Source organism: Toxorhynchites rutilus, chromosome 2 (assembly GCF_029784135.1).
Source record: "Toxorhynchites rutilus septentrionalis strain SRP chromosome 2, ASM2978413v1, whole genome shotgun sequence".
Classification (NCBI taxonomy): domain Eukaryota; kingdom Metazoa; phylum Arthropoda; class Insecta; order Diptera; family Culicidae; genus Toxorhynchites; species Toxorhynchites rutilus.
This window is the reverse complement of record NC_073745.1, coordinates 115,120,913-115,137,308: the sequence shown is the minus strand read 5'-3', so window position 1 is coordinate 115,137,308 and position 16,396 is coordinate 115,120,913. Positions and strand designations below refer to the sequence as shown.

The window sequence follows — 16,396 nt, the reverse complement described above, 5'->3', positions numbered from 1 at the left end:
TACATACGTTGAGAGGGCAAAATTTCCACAGGGAACGTTAACGCCATTCAAGAAGAAGATCATCCGAGTACACAAGAAGAGAGGGTGTCTAGGAGAGGAGATACATACTGAGTGCACTACGTGCATTGGCATTAATCCACAAGCCTATTGTATTGTTCTCGCGAGAACGCGGAATGATATTTTTATTTTTTTTGCCGGAATAGTTTTTGTGTGAATTTAGTGTGTTTAGTGTTTAATGAGTGTGTTCGGACTTATTGGTGATGATGACGATGATGATTTAAATAAAAGAGGATTTAAACTTTCTCAGTTCATTCATCTCTAGACTTGAAAAGGACAGATTTGGAAAATTAAACTAAACTTGGCCTTGTGAGAGGTTATTAGGAAAGCCTCGCTGCCGTCTAGTCGTTAGCTGGATGAATCGCGATTTTTATTGGTGTTTTTAATGATCCATCATTCTTTTTCCGTGTATTTGAGCTTTGTTTCTGGATTGAAAGTAGCATCAAAAGCCAGCGCATTTGAAGTCCGATGTGTACAAGGTATTTTCTAGTGATGAGACCTGTGATCTTAGGCTGAAAACTGAAGGTGAAAAATTGTCTCACATTTGTCTATACATAAGTGATTTGGTTCAGGTTTTCTAATACCGTTCTGCCTGACGTGCTGCATAGCATAATGCTGCATGCTATATTGTACATCATTTCTTGTAAAACACCATTTTTGGAAATTTTGAAGGTGTAATTTTGATAAGGGATTCTGGAAAATTACTTGGATGTTCAATAAGTTCAGTGTTTCAGTGTCGCACATTTTTAAACTTCTATAATGATCATTTTAGCTGACAATAATTTAGTAGCCCTACGTCAATAATGCGGTCTTGTCTTGGACACCACCCAGCTAGTATTGTCATCAAAACTCTATGTGTTTTTCAGATCAAGACGGGGTAAAATAAAACCCTTTAACTACCAGCTGACAATCGAACGGCAAGTTTGATAAATTTGCATGTCTTTGGAATGCTTTGGAAAGTGTTTTTGCACCAAAAGAAAGCTTAATTTATTAGCTACCGCTTACCATCAATTCCATTCAATTTTGTATAACTGTACGGGGCAAAAAATTCGGTTTAATCAGCTATATGTGGAGAGTGCATAACTTAACAAAACAAAACCATAACAAAACCTTATGCAATACCAAAATATGGAGGGTGCCAATGAAAATGGTCAACTCGAATTTCAAAAACTTACCCCATAAAAAATGTTCACCACCTCGAAAAAACACCCTATGCAAAATATCAGTTCAATCGGACTTAAGGGAGAGTGGCACAAAGCGGTCAAAGTTTAAGTTTTTTGAAAATCGAAAAATCACCCAAGGAGGGAGGTAAAGGAGACCGGGGTTTTCGAAAAAAAAATTTTGATGCCAAATGTCTTAACATTGCATGAAACTTCGAGATCTAGTGTCATTTCGAAAAAAAAATTGTCAAAAATCGGCATTCTGGGACTTTTTTTCGGAGTACGAAGCGAAAAGTTGGTTTGGGGTGCCAATTAAAATAGTTATCTCGATTTTTCATTCGAAACTTGCTACGAAATGTTGATTTGCATTACTTTGATAAAAGAACACATATTGTGATGTAGGAAAAAAAGCATTCGATTGAATTTCCTACAGGAACAAATGTAGTTTTCAGTCAATGTTAGATTTTTTGTCTTTTCTCGGAAAATGGAAGATTGGAGGAAAATAATTATTGGACATTGGGGTTTCTTTAACGCCAGTAATAAAAATTATACCAATGGCTTTCGTCAAAAAACATATTTTTTACAGTTAATGGGTTGAATTACGAGACGTGACCCACACAAGACACAAACAAGGCAAGCCTAATAAACCGTTCAAAAAGAATGTAACTAAATTGTTCCTAGTAGAACCGTGCCCAATATAATTGATGAGGTGGACGAGTAAAAATTTAATGTTAGACATCAGACTAAATATTTCGGACACAAACACAGTTTTTAATGTCTGAGACATGCGGCAAAAATACCAGCTTTTGTTCCTGTATTTAATCAGATCTCAACATCCAAACGACAATTGATCGTACATCCTTGAACTTGACTAACGCCTATCGGAACACTTGTGGTGCTCGGCGGCATATGATAGTATCGATTTAATCAGTATGAAGTTACTAATAAACTTGAATTTTAATGTCCACTTGCGTGAGGCGTTGATTTTATTGAAAACGATTGTTGTCTCGCGTGATGAATACGGTAAACAATTTCCATTCTACACCTAACGAACCTGAGGAGAGGGGAAATTTGTCGAGCGGTTGTCACATTCGGTTCAATGACAAACGACTCGGCGGGTGACTTATCTGTTATCTGCCGCAGCACGAGTGCGATTAGGGTGATAACCTAGCATTATTTAATTATTATGGATCCAAATCATTTCGAAAGTTGTCAAAGCTTCGGCGTTTGTCATCATATTGATAGTGATGCAACGTTGACACATTACCAAATTTATTTGCTGCCGGTATTCGGATGTATTCGCCACCCTACACCAATGGGTAAGAAAAGCAATCTAATACTGCATCCTTGCACGTTTTGTTCTTACGGCGCGCTCTGCAATTCGGAAGTAAAGTGCACCTATGCTGTCAATCAGTCTCGCGATGTACACCCAATCGGACCGCTATCGTTGCTGTTTAGTGCCCTTAATATGTGTGACAATTTTAGTGATGCTAATGGGTGCTACTTTAGCACAAACAAGTAAAACATTCGATTATTGTAACGCTCGTTTATGTTCGGGGAAGGTACGCCATGTGGCTTGCAATGGATTCAAATTCGGACGAAACTGCAGCAGACCCATGCTCATCAGAATGATACCGAAGTACTCAAACTTGATTCTGGACTATCATAATTCGAAACGGGACCAGCTTGCTTGTGGCTCCATGCGACGATTTGCGGGCGCAAGTGCAATGCGAAAATTGGTGTGTTGTCAACGATTATTTCATATTTAAATAGTGAACACCTAAATCACGAACTAAGAACAAATAGAAGTAAGAATTTCCTCTTTCCTCATCCCCAGAACTGGAGTGACGAATTAGCCCGCCTGGCGGAATACAATGCCAAGAGTTGCACCTTTGCGCACGACGATTGCCATAATACTGTCAAATATCGTTATACCGGACAAAATATAGCCATGAAGTGGTTCCACGGTTTAAATTATACGGGGATTCAAATTGTGCGTGATCTATTGCGGAAATGGTACCTGGAGCACAAATTAACCAAACAGCGAGACGTAGATCGCTTTGTGTTCAGTCCCTTGAGGTAAAGATTGCGGTTTAAAAAAATCCACGTGATAACGATCATTCGTTCTTTGCAAACAGCTATCAAATTGGTCATTTCACTCAGATGGTTCACGCTGACACGACTGAAATCGGATGCGCTCTAGTTCGTTTTTCGAAGAATAAAAAGAATGTTGATTACGTACATTACTATCTGGTGTGTAACTACTCCGAGGGAAACATCGAGGAGCAGCCGGTCTATCGAAAAGGCAGATCGTGCAGCAAGTGCAAGCATGGCTGCAACAGGGGCAAATATCGCTGCTTGTGTCGTTGATTCGAGATCTAACAAAGTCCACACTTATCTATATTTATCATCAGTCTCAGAGATATTGCAACTTTCGACAATTTGTATATAATATATAAATATTAAAATCAGCAATGTCAATGTCTTTATTAGCGGATCGTGCATGTGTTCATATTTAAGAACCGATAGAACCGTTCACCATAAAATGAAATGATTAACCAGGAGATATCCAGCTAGTTCGCAACGCTCAATAAATATAGAACTCAAAGAGCCTGGCCGGGTAGGTAAGGCAGTAAAAAGTGCCCCCAAACCATATCACCAGCTGTATGGCAAATATTGTATATGAAATTAAATAAGAAATTTTGGCAATTTTTTTGAACCCCTATGTGATTTAATCTTTTAGGGTCTATAGTGAAAAACGTGCTTTTTCGTTTATTTCTCGCCATCCTGAAAAGCTTCGTGATAAAAATTTAAAAAAAATACTGAATGTGCACTACGGTGTATCAAGAAAAATGATCAAAACAAAAATTCATCAAAAATTGTACTAAAAAATATTGAAATTTAGATTTTTTTTTGGGATTTAGAGATTCAGTACTACTCTAATTCATATTTAAATATGTTCCTGCGACTTTTCTAGATATGTGCGATTTTTTTCAGATTTTTCTCAATGTTGCACGGCACAAAAAAATATTTTTTTTTATATTACCGAAGGGTCTGGCTGGGCAAGGGAGTAAAAAGTACCCCCAAACCAAATCATCAGCTGTATGGAAAATATTGTTTAGGGTAGTAAATTAAATATTTTGGCAGTAGTACCATATATTTGAGTCCTTATATGGTACACCATAGGATCTATGGTGAAAAATTCACCTTAGTGAATTTAGTGAATTTTCACGCCATTCTCAATAGCTTTGAGACTAAATATGAAAAAAAAATACTGAAAGTACATCCTACTAAGGTGTATCGATAAATATTTTCAAACAATTTTTTCATCAAAAAACCAAATACTAAAAAAAATTTAAAATGATTTTTATTTCAATTATAAATTAATTTTTTTTTTGATTTTGAGATTCAGTACTAGTACTTTTTTCTAGTTTGTATTCAAATTTCTTCCTACCTCTATTTTAGGTATATGTGATTTTTTTTCATTATTTTTAATTTTTCACGCCATTATAGCTTTGAGACAAAAATATGAAAAAAAAATACTGAAAGTACATCCTACTAAGGTGTATCGATCAATATTTTCAAACAATTTTTTCATCAAAAAAGCAAATACTTAAAAAAAAAATTAAAATGATTTTTATTTTAATTGAGGGGCTTAGAATGAAAGGGGTGTAAGGATTTGATCGATCGATCAAGTCACTTACACCCCTTGCATTCTAAGCCCCTCAATTATAAATTAAATTTAAAATTTTTAAATTAAAATTAAATTTTTTTTTTTATTTTGAGATTCAGTACTAGTACTTTTTTCTAGTTTGTATTCAAATTTCTTCCTACGTCTATTTTAGGTATATGTGATTTTTTTTCAGAATTTTTAGAGTGATCGTACAAAAAAAATATATATATATATATTTTCAGGCATTTCGAAATTTTAAAAAAATTACTTGGAGGCCCACTTTTGTTCTGATTTTTATTTTAATGCGTTGATATGTGGTGTTTTCCCCGCATGTAGCGTAATTTTTTCTTGAATTTTTAAGAGGATTGAGCGAAAAAAGTATAATTTTTTGGCCTTTGGGCATTTTTCCAATGACCAAAAAGATCATTCGGATTAATGAGAAGAACACTTTAAAAAAAATCGAAATTATTATTTTTTTTAATTTAATCTTACAATTGAAAACCACGAATACAATAAAATAATCGATTTCAAGAAAGTAAAAATAATAATACAGACGATGAAGAAAATTGTTTTTGTGTCTCGCAATGCGCTCAAAAAAGACACATACAAACGCATTTAAATAAAAATTAGAACAGAAGTGGGTCTCAAAGTTATTTTTTTCAAAATTTCAAAATGCCAGAAAACATATAAAAAATGTTTGTACCACGTATAAATTTTTTTTTATTAGATTTTTGGTTATTTTTTTTTTTTTATTAATCCGTTTATTTTTACAGGCTCAGTTACATAAGTTTAATGGAGCCAAACTCTTAACTATATTTCAACTAGCATATATCAACATGTTGTTTCCTTAATTCTATGGTTAATGAAATAGGAAACCGATTACTCGCGGTCGACTCGAGTTTAGAAGGGTGACACATTTTCATTAGGAAAAGGATGGGATGTAAGGAGATGTGTGTTTACACTCGCACTCACATTCACATTCACATTCTCATTCACACTGACACTTCACACTCAATTCTTAAAACTATCCTTACATCTAATATGTATTTACAATTTAACTTATTCTAATGTTAGTAGGAAGGGAACCGATAGCTCGCGAAGGACGAAAAGGAGGGGAAAAGGATGTATAAACAATCACACTCGAAGATCGATAGCTTTAAGGAAAACATATATTTGGGACATGTAATCAAGGTCTAACCGAGCCAACACATCTCTCACCGGCACATTGGACTGCTTTCCTCCAGCCCTAAGGGAGTTTTCTAAATTCGATCTGGCGACAAGATACAACTCGCACGACCAAACAACGTGTTCGATATCGTGGTAACCATGGCCACAACCGCAGAGATTGCTGTCGGCAAGATTAAAACGAAAAAGCAGCGCGTCTAACGAACAGTGATTGGACATGAGTCGGGAGAAGGTGCGAATAAAGTCCCGACTCAATTCCAGACTTTTGAACCACGGATTGAGGCTAACCTTAGGGATAATTGAGTGGAGCCACCGGCCCAATTCATCTTCGTTCCATTTGCGTTGCCAGTTAACGATGGTATTTTTACGAACTAAAGAATAAAATTCATTGAAGGCGATTTGACGCTGATAAATTTCGCCTTCAATTGCACCTACCTTTGCTAATGAGTCAGCCCTCTCATTACCCGGAATTGAGCAATGTGAAGGGACCCAGACAAAGGTAATGACATAACAGCGTCTGGATAAAGCACTCAAAATTTCTCGTATTCTCTCAAGGAAGTACGGCGAGTGCTTTTCCGGCCTCACTGAACGGATAGCTTCGACAGAGCTAAGACTATCCGTTACAATGTGATAGTGTTCAACAGGTCGTGAGGCGACGCTGTCCAGCGCCCAGTGTATTGCTGCCAATTCAGCAATATACACTGAGCAAGGATACTGAAGACTGTGTGAGGTGCTAAAAAATTTGTTGAACACTCCAAATCCTGTGGACTCATTCATAGAGGACCCATCAGTAAAGTACATATTATCACAATTGACACGCCCATACTTTGCTTCGAAAATCGTAGGAGCGATCCCCGATCGATGATAATCTGGAATTCCATGGATATCCTGCATCATGGACAGATCAAAATGCACAGAGGAATTGATGTAGTCAGGAAAACAAACACGGTTGGGAATATACGAAGAAGGATCAACCTGCATGGAGACGAATTCATGATATGAGCTCATGAATCCAGAATGAAAATTTAGCTCGATCAGCTGCTCAAAATTTCCGATCACCAATGGGTTCATAACCTTACACCGAATGAAGAACCGAAGAGATAATAAATTGAAGCGATCTTTTAGTGGGAGTACGCCTGCCAAAACCTCGAGACTCATGGTATGCGTTGAGGGCATACATCCCAACGCAATACGGAGACAAAGATACTGAATTCGCTCGAGTTTAATGAGGTGTGTTTTGGCAGCTGATTGAAAACAGAAACTGCCATACTCCATCACTGAGAGAATAGTTGTTCGATACAACATTAGAAGATCTTCGGGATGGGCTCCCCACCAGGTGCCGGTAATTGTACGGAGAAAGTTTATTCTTTGTTGGCATTTTTTACTCAGATACCTAATATGGGCCCCCCAAGTACATTTGGAGTCGAACCAGACCCCAAGATACTTGAAAGACATAGCATGAGTGATCGGTTTACCCAAAAGTTGAAGCTTTGGTTTTGCTGGTCTATGCTTCCTAGAAAAAACCACCATCTCTGTTTTCTCCGTGGAGAATTCGATCCCTAGCCCAATGGCCCAGGTTGAAAAATTGTTCAAAGTATCTTGTAAGGGTCCTTGCAGTTCGGATTCGTTTGATCCTACGACAGACACCACTCCATCATCTGCAAGTTGTCTTAGGTTGCAATTTTGTGTAAGGCAATTGTCGATGTCGCTTACATAGAAGTTGTACAAAAGGGGGCTTAAACATGAGCCCTGGGGGAGTCCCATGTAGGAGACCCGACTTACTGTCGAATCCCCGTGAGAAAAATTCAAATGTTTCTCACAAAGCAAGTTATATAACATATTATTCAATAGAGGCGGCAGACCCCGAGAGTGTAATTTGTCTGACAGGACCTCTATTGAAACAGAATCAAAGGCCCCCTTTATGTCCAAGAATACTGAAGCCATTTGTTTTTTTTCGGCGTAAGCCAATTGAATTTCTGAAGAAAGCAACGCAAGACAATCATTCGTCCCCTTGCCCCTGCGGAACCCATATTGTGTATCTGAGAGTAGGCCATTCGTTTCAACCCAACGATCAAGGCGAAACAAGATCATTTTCTCCATCAATTTCCGTATACAAGACAGCATTGCTATTGGGCGGTACGAATTGAAGTCGGACGCGGGTTTTCCGGGTTTTTTAATAGCTATAACTCGCACTTGTCTCCAATCATCTGGAACAATATTATGCTCCAGAAACCGATTGAATAAGTTCAACAAGCGATGTTTCGCCACATCAGGGAGATTTTTCAGCAAGTTGAACTTAATTCTATCCGATCCCGGAGCAGAATTGTTACATGAAAGGAGAGCAAGAGAGAATTCTACCATCGAAAACTCGGAATCAAGATCGCACCTATCTTGTGGTATATCTCGAACAAATTTTTGCACAGGAGCTGAATCAGGACAAACCTTTCGTGCAAAATTAAAGATCCATCGATGTGAATATTCCTCGCTTTCATTGGATGAAGAGCGATTTCTCATGTCTCGAGCCACTTTCCATAATTTTTTCATTGACGTTTCTCGTGACAAACCTCCCACGAAATTTCGCCAATAAGCACGTTTTTTCCCTTTGATCAAATTTTTGAACTGATTCTCAAGGGCTAAATACGTTTGAAAATTTTCAGGAGTACCACGTTTCCGAAAAGCTTTAAATGCATTCGATTTTTCTACATAAAGCTTGGAACATTGGCTATCCCACCATAGATTGGGAGGCCTTCGGAAAATGGTGGAACCTGGATTGGGTTTCGTTTGAGCGCGAACTGCGCTGTCATAGATCAAACGAGAAAGGAAGTTATACTCCTCCAATGGAGGTAAACCATCTCTGGAATTGATGGCTAGAGTAATCGCGTCCGCATATTTTTTCCAGTCAATGTGTCTTGTGAGGTCATATGCCATGTTTATAGATTCAGAAGAATTCGACCCAATGGGGATGGAAATTTTGATTGGCAAGTGATCACTACCGTTGGGGTCCTGGATTACATCCCACTTGCAATCTAACGATAGTGAATTCGAGCAAAGCGAGAGGTCAAGAGCACTTGGGTTAGCAGGAGGTTTAGGTACACGTGTTGTTTCCCCAGTGTTCAAAACGGTCATATTGAAGCTGTTACAAAGGTCATATATCAACAATGAACGATTGTCGTCGTACTGTTCCCCCCAGGCAGTTCCGTGAGAGTTGAAGTCTCCCAAGATCAATCGTGGCTCAGGAAGGAGTGAGCACATGTCAACAAGTTGCTTGCGGCTAACCGCAGCTCTCGGAGGCCAATACAAGCTGACAATACAGAGGTCTTTGCCTCTGATGTTTGCATGACAAGCAACAGCTTCAATCCCTCCAATAGGTGGAAGGTCAATTCGAAAAAATGAGTGGCACTTATTGATCCCCAATAGCACCCCTCCGTATCTGTCATCACGGTCCAAGCGTACAATATTGAAATCATGGAAAGAGAGATCATCTCGCGAAGAAAGCCAAGTTTCGGACAGAGCAAAAACATCACAATTGAAGTTATGAATTAAAAATTTGAATGTATCCAATTTAGGGATAAGACTACGACAATTCCACTGTAAAACAGTGATATCTCCGACCTCTCTATTTGAATTAGACATCAAGAGAGATAATCATTGCAAGGAAGGGCCATGTTTGCATCAATTGTTGCAAAATTGTCTTTAATACTGGAAGCATTGAAATGACAATGGTTCTGATGGAGTCGGAAACGTTAAAACACTTGAAGATTTGATCCAAAAGGTCAGACAACTTTATAAATCCCGATTGGGAAGTTGAGCTGGACGGAAAAATAGGGACAGTTGGGGTTTTTGATGTCCCCTCGAGTGCTGGGTCGTTCGAAGGTGAACTATTCCCACGGAAGCCAGGAGGAACCTGATTTTGCTTGTCCGCTGCACTCGTTTTTTTAGGCAAGCTAACAGGGGATATCACCGGAGGGACTTGTGATTGAATTTTGGGAGTGGTCACATTTTTGCGCCGGGGATTCCCTTGGGAAATAAACGGTGTACCCCCGTGAGCTGTGTCCGCTTCCATTTCGTCAACTGGCAACGTGGAAAAGATATTGTGTGAGGAGATTGGATGTTGTTGTTGTTGGGCCTGTGGAGAAGCGCCCTTTAAAATTTCCGCAAAAGTGCGTTTCGAGCGTTCCTTTAAAGAGCGCTTCTGTTTCTCCCAGCGACTCTTGTAATTTTCACAAGCTGAGAGCTCATGTGGGGTCCCCCCGCAATATGGACACTTATGCTCAGTCGCACTGCAGGATTTGCCCACATGTTGCTCTCCGCAAGTGGCACAGCGCTCCTTGTTGGCGCAGTAGTCTGCTGTGTGACCAACTGACTTGCATTTGTTGCAAGTCATGGGCTTTGGCACGAAGAGACGCAGCGGAAGCCTCAATTTGTCCACCATAACGTAGTCAGGGAGGGCGGAACCAGCAAAAGTTACTCGAAACGAGTCGGACGGCGTGAATTTTGTTTTTCCCTCTTCCTGGGACACTTTTCCTAATTGATGGCAGTCCAAAATTTTAACTTTCGTCAAAGGGAGCTTTTTAAATCTGCCATCTCCCTCTTTTATTAATGCGCTCGTCAGACCCGTTTCTGTGATCACCCCCGAAATTTCTACGTTATGGCAGGGCACATAGACGCGATATTCTAGTACGAACCTATTGTCGACAACAATCTCGTTAGCTTGCTTCCGATCAGCCACGACAACACGCAGTTTGTTCGGTCGAACCTTTCTAATTTCGACCACGGAGGAATAATTTTTTGTCAGATCTTTCATGATCTGAATGACGTTGAGCGATTTCCCGTTGGGTTTTGGCCGGAAGAAAACAACCCATGGGCCAGATCCAGATGCATCTTCTGGATAGACCTTGACACGCGGAGAGGGGACAACTGCGGGGGAGGAGGAGGTCGATTGTTGAGCGGGAGCGGGAACAGTTGGGCTGGGAGGCAAGTTCGGGAGATAATCGGAAGCGGGAGCGGGAGATTGAGGGGGCGAAGTGGAAAAGTTTGCCAATTTTCTTGAAGGGGGCTTGTTGAGGTTGATTAATTCTTCCTCTGAAAAGACATCGTCTGAGGGGGGAACGCGTTTAAGCGACTTCCCAGTAGTTAGAGAGGAGGAAACATCAGATTCAATGTCCATATCAAGAGGATCGCACTCTGCCATTATGGCAGATATACAATTATACTTTTTCTTTTTTTTTTTTAAATCCTTAACCTAATATATATATAAACTAAAATACTTGAAGCGCACGGTGCGGATGATTTGTAACGGTGCTCCAATCGAACCACGTGATGATCGCTTGGCACAACAGCAATGGTGTATCGCACCACAATACGATGACGAGGAACGGCACACGCTCACAGCGCCCGCAGTGGAGGACTTCTCCCTCCCGCTGGTTGTGATTACTTATCACTTCACTCTCGCAATAAAGAAAACACCGTTAGAGCGACACAATCACTTCAGCGAAACCGATAACGGTATTGTTCCAACACAATAACGGACACGAACAACTTTGCGTCCGGCGGCTTCGGACTGCGCGAGCTGACTGAAGATTTTTGGTGAAAAAATTGTGAAGATATTTATCGATACACCTTAGTAAGATGTACTCTCAGTATTTTTCTTATTTTTATCTCAAAGCTATTGAGAATGGCGTGAAAAAAACGAAAAGGTGAATTTTTAACCATATATCCTATGGTGTACCATATAAGGACTCAAATATACTGCCAAAATGTTTAATTTAGTATCCTATACAATATTTTACATACAGCTGATGATTTGGTTTGGGGGTACTTTTTACTTCCTTACCCAGCCAGACCCTTTGAAAATATAAAACAAATTTTTTTGTACCGCACAACATTTAAAAAATCGGAAAAAATCACACATATCTAGAAAAGCCGTAGAAACACGTAGGACTGATGGTCTGCGTGGTTTTGTAGAAGCAGCTGAAAATGTCGGTACATGATTCATTCTTGTACAAGCTAGTCAAATATCGAAATGTAAGTCCTTAATGTTAATACAGCGTTCATCTTTTAAATCCAAAAATGAATATGCACAGAATGCAGCCATTTTTTGTTATCTTGTTCTGAAGTAAAGCGTATTCCATTCGATCGAATCAAATGGTAGCTGGAAGAGGCAAAGTTTGTGCTACAAGGCTGATGAACCAGAATTTCCCATTTACTATTTTCCAAATAGCAAACCGCACCATGAGGACGAGCGTTGTCATGATAGAATATTATCGTATCGTGTCTGGTCGCATAATCTAGACGTGTTTTTGGCTTTAGCGGATCAATTGTTGCCTGTAAAAATCTCCATTGATTATTTTTCCAGATTTTAGGAGCTCATAGTGGATCACATCCTTTAGATCTCACCAAATACAGAGCGTTACTTTGGCACCGTGGATATTCGGCTTCGGCGTTAATTTTTGGTTGATCGTATTAGTTCTAAGTGTGATTGTTGGTAGCAATCTGACAACTCCGACAATTCCCACACGATTTTATTTTACACGACAGGTTAAGTCGTAATTCGCTATAACAAGCATCGGTTTTTTGACACACAATATCGGAAAATCTGTCTAATAGATATAATATGCGAGGGTCGTTCAAAAAATAAATTTCAGTGCCTCAGGAATCGCGGAAAAATAAAGTTAGGCCAAAAAACAAGGTGATTCCGTAATCTACTTTTTATTTTCTATTTTTCTACATAATCGCCGTAACGTTCGAAGCATTTTTCATAGCGTGACACGAGTTTTTCTATTCCGAGCGCGAAATGCGTACCGTCCCACTTATTGAAGTACGATGTAACTGAGTCACGAATTTCTTCAGTGTAACGATTCGATAACACACAGCCGAACGCCTGTTTCATCACCGGGAATAAGTGATAGGTCTAGGGAGTAATGAGGATGCTCGAACACAGTCCAATTGGATTTTTTTGGATGCTCTTGAGTTACGCGAGCAGAATGGGGCCGCGCATTATCGTGGATGAGGAACACTCCTTTCGTCAATAAACCTGGCCTTTTGTTCTTAATCGGTTCAAAACATCACAATAGTACGGTGATGAAACAGGCGTTCGGCGGGCAACGATTCGATAACACTGAAGAAATTCGTGACGCAGTTACATCGTACTTCAAAAAGTTGCACACACATATCAAGATTGTTAATGTTTATTTGGCTTTGCAAAGCCGCCAGGTTGGCTTTCAAATAATACCAAATTATGTAAAACTACATTCAGAATTACTTCAGATAACAAATTGTTGTCCGATAGTACAATTGACATCATTTTTATGAATTTTCTGTGATTTCCAATAAACGAAACAAAGTATCTTGTTTGTTTTATGGGAAGACTTCCTTACAACACAGTTAAAAAGGTTGAATTGGCAACCAGTAATGCCATATTCAAATGCACCTTTCGTTTTATATGTACGAGTTTTAACTGCGCTAGAATTATTTTATAGATAGCCGTGCGAGATAGCGGCTGCTCGATAACCCAAACAATCGAAGTTTGAATCCCATCGGAGCAATTTCCTTAACCACCGCCACCATTCATTTTAAACATTCATATCCCACTCCCAATAAAGCAAATTTAAAAATTCTATTGCGACATACATAAATATTATGATATATACAAATGGTAATTCGTGAGGTTATAATTATATTTGACGTAAATATTTTTCGCATTACAATAGTCTTATAAGGTGCATACATAAATTGTTCATTCACCCAAACTAATTCACTAGCTTGTGCCATCTACGTATATCGCCTCCACTTTTGTATGTATATGCCAGTTAGGGCATCATATACCACTCAAAATTTGGGATATGTGCTGCTGTATATACGCTGGTTATATGATTTAATGTTAACTGGGAACTCTCATTTTATTTATCACCACAGATCAAGTGGTAATTCGATATAGTAAGCATCGGTTTTATGATAAACGCCATCGTAAAATCGATCTAAACCATATCATATATGCATATCAGGCAGATGCAGTTTGCATAGACGCATAGTTTGGAGTAATGTAGTACTGTGGAAAATCGTATTATATGCTGTGGAAAATCGTTTAACAGCAAATCGTATTCAATAGTAGTTGAAGACATATGACATCATATTGAGATTTCTATGCCAAATAACACACCTTGAATGCAATCTAAGTGGCAAGCTCTAGAATACGCGTGGCTACAGTGCAATTCGGAGGAAATTTTTTTGACGAAAAAATCTCCCGACCAGAACGGGAAACGAACCCGAACGACATGTTAGGTTTGACGCTAACCATTCGGCCACGAGAGCACCATTTACCATATTTCCACTTAAAACAATCGGCTACCAGGAATGACGTATATATGTTCTCATATATACGAATGGCGATTCATTATAGGTCGTAAAAATAATTATAACATCACGGTGCTCCCGTGGCTGAGTAATTATCGTCCCACATTATCATGCCGGGGGTTCGGGTTTCCCGGGATTCCCGTTCTGGCCGGGGGATTTTTCGTCAAAGAATTTTCTTCCGACTTGCACTGTGATCACGCGTATCCTAAAGCTTGCCATTCCAGAATACATTCAAGGCATGTTATCTGGCATAGAAATCTCAACTAGGTACTATTAACAAAAATGACGCAAGTAATACCTATGTTGAGAAGGCAAAAGTTCCACTGGGAACGTTAGTGCCAAGTGCCAAGAACATCACGAAGATTTTTAGCCATTTGTCATATGTGTAATAAATCGTATATACGTATAATGATAATCGTACTAGATGCACGTATAAGTCGTATACTCATCCAAACTAATTCGCAAGCATTTGTCATGTATGATGTATATTAGGGTGCCAATGAATGTATGGGAAAAAGTTGACCCAAAAATTTCAAAAAGTTACCCTATACAAAATGTTCACCACCTCGAAAAAACACCCTATACCAAAATTCAGCTCAATCGGACAATCGGAGGGAGAGTGGCGCAAAGCGGTCAAAGTTTCAGTTTTTTTGAAAATCGAAAAATCACCCAAGGGGAGAGTGAAGGAAATCGAGGTTTTCGAAAAAAAAAATTTGATGTCAAATGTCTTGAAATTGCATGAAACGGTGCCAACAAAAATAGTTATCTCGATTTTTCATTCGGAACTTGCTACGAAATGTTGATTTGCACAATAATATACCCTATGCAAAATAGAAGCTCATTCGGACTACATTTACTGGTATCGCAGCCGTTAAAATTTTTTTTTCATCATCATCATATAATCATCATCATATTAAAAAAAGCCGTTAAAATTTGAGTTTTTTGAAAACCGAAAAATCACCGAAAATCGGGGTTTTTAAAAAAAATTGATGCCAAATGTCTTAAAATTGCATGACACGTTGAGATTTATGGTTATCTAAAAAAATTATTTCAAAAATCGATTTTCCGAAATGACACTAGATCTCGACGTTTCATGCAATTTCAAGACATTTGGCATTAATTTTTTTTTCGAAAATTAAGTCCCTTAAGTCCGATTGTGCTGATATTTTGCATAGGGTGTTTTTTCGAGGTGGTGAACACTTTTTATAGAGTAACTTTTTTGAAACTCGAGATGACCATTTTCATTGGCACTCTACGTTACGTTAGTTATATACGTTAGTTATTTAATTTAATGTTTGCTGGACTCTCGCTTTCAATTCATATAGAACATACTTCCCTTGAATAGAGGAGAGGCACGTCGATGCTAATGAATATAATTCACGACTTTCTGGTCCAATCCGGGGTCACTAGAATCGAGTTTACGTTCATTTCTTGGCAGATCCTCTAGGGAACATTCATCGCCAAAACTTCTCAATTATTCGTTTCACATTCCCCGGGCATATTTTGGTCCTTTTCGCGATTTGATCGTTAATACACCCTTCTCAGTGCATCATACGTTCTTCTTCTTGAATGGCGTTAACGTTCCCTGTGGAACTTTTGCCGTCTCAACGTATGCATTAACAAGCGTCATTTATTAATACTTAGTTGAGATTTCTTAAGCCAAATAACACGCCTTGAATGTATTCCGAGGGACAAGCTCGGAATACGCGTCCCCACAGTACAAGTCGAAGAACATTTCTTTGACGAAAAATCCTCCATCCAGAACGGGAATGATAATGTGAGACGCTAACCACTCGGCCACAGGTGCACCACAATCAAACGTGCAAAAACTTTTTTTTTTCCAATACGATTCGCGACATCTTGAAAGCAATTTTGCAAACGTAAACAAGTGACCTGCTGACAACGTAACAAACAAGTGACCTGCTGCTAAGACAAGATGAGACAACTGGCTTCTTACTCTTCTTCGTCG

General features: G+C 39.0%; 2 protein-coding genes across 15 annotated transcripts in view; one reads left to right on the top strand and one right to left on the bottom strand.

Moving 5' to 3' along the window:
• LOC129770475 (serine/threonine-protein kinase 10) overlaps positions 1–16,396 on the bottom strand; it is a 133,633-nt gene that overhangs the window by 10,580 nt on the left and 106,657 nt on the right. The window lies entirely within an intron of this gene.
• LOC129770477 (antigen 5 like allergen Cul n 1-like) lies at positions 2,606–3,881 on the top strand. Its single transcript, XM_055773342.1, has 3 exons — positions 2,606–2,956; positions 3,055–3,296; positions 3,356–3,881. The coding sequence occupies exons 1-3, from the start codon at positions 2,618–2,620 to the stop codon at positions 3,585–3,587; spliced, it is 813 nt and encodes a 270-aa protein (XP_055629317.1). The 5' UTR covers positions 2,606–2,617; the 3' UTR covers positions 3,588–3,881.

Bases quoted from the DNA above. Each gene is read 5' to 3' on its own strand.
- LOC129770477 (XM_055773342.1), top strand. From the start codon at position 2,618: ATGCTGTCAATCAGTCTCGCGATGTACACCCAATCGGACCGCTATCGT. The intron at 2,957-3,054 runs GTGTGTTGTCAA...CCTCATCCCCAG, and splicing joins CAAGTGCAATGCGAAAATTG to AACTGGAGTGACGAATTAGC. The intron at 3,297-3,355 runs GTAAAGATTGCG...CTTTGCAAACAG, and splicing joins TTTGTGTTCAGTCCCTTGAG to CTATCAAATTGGTCATTTCA.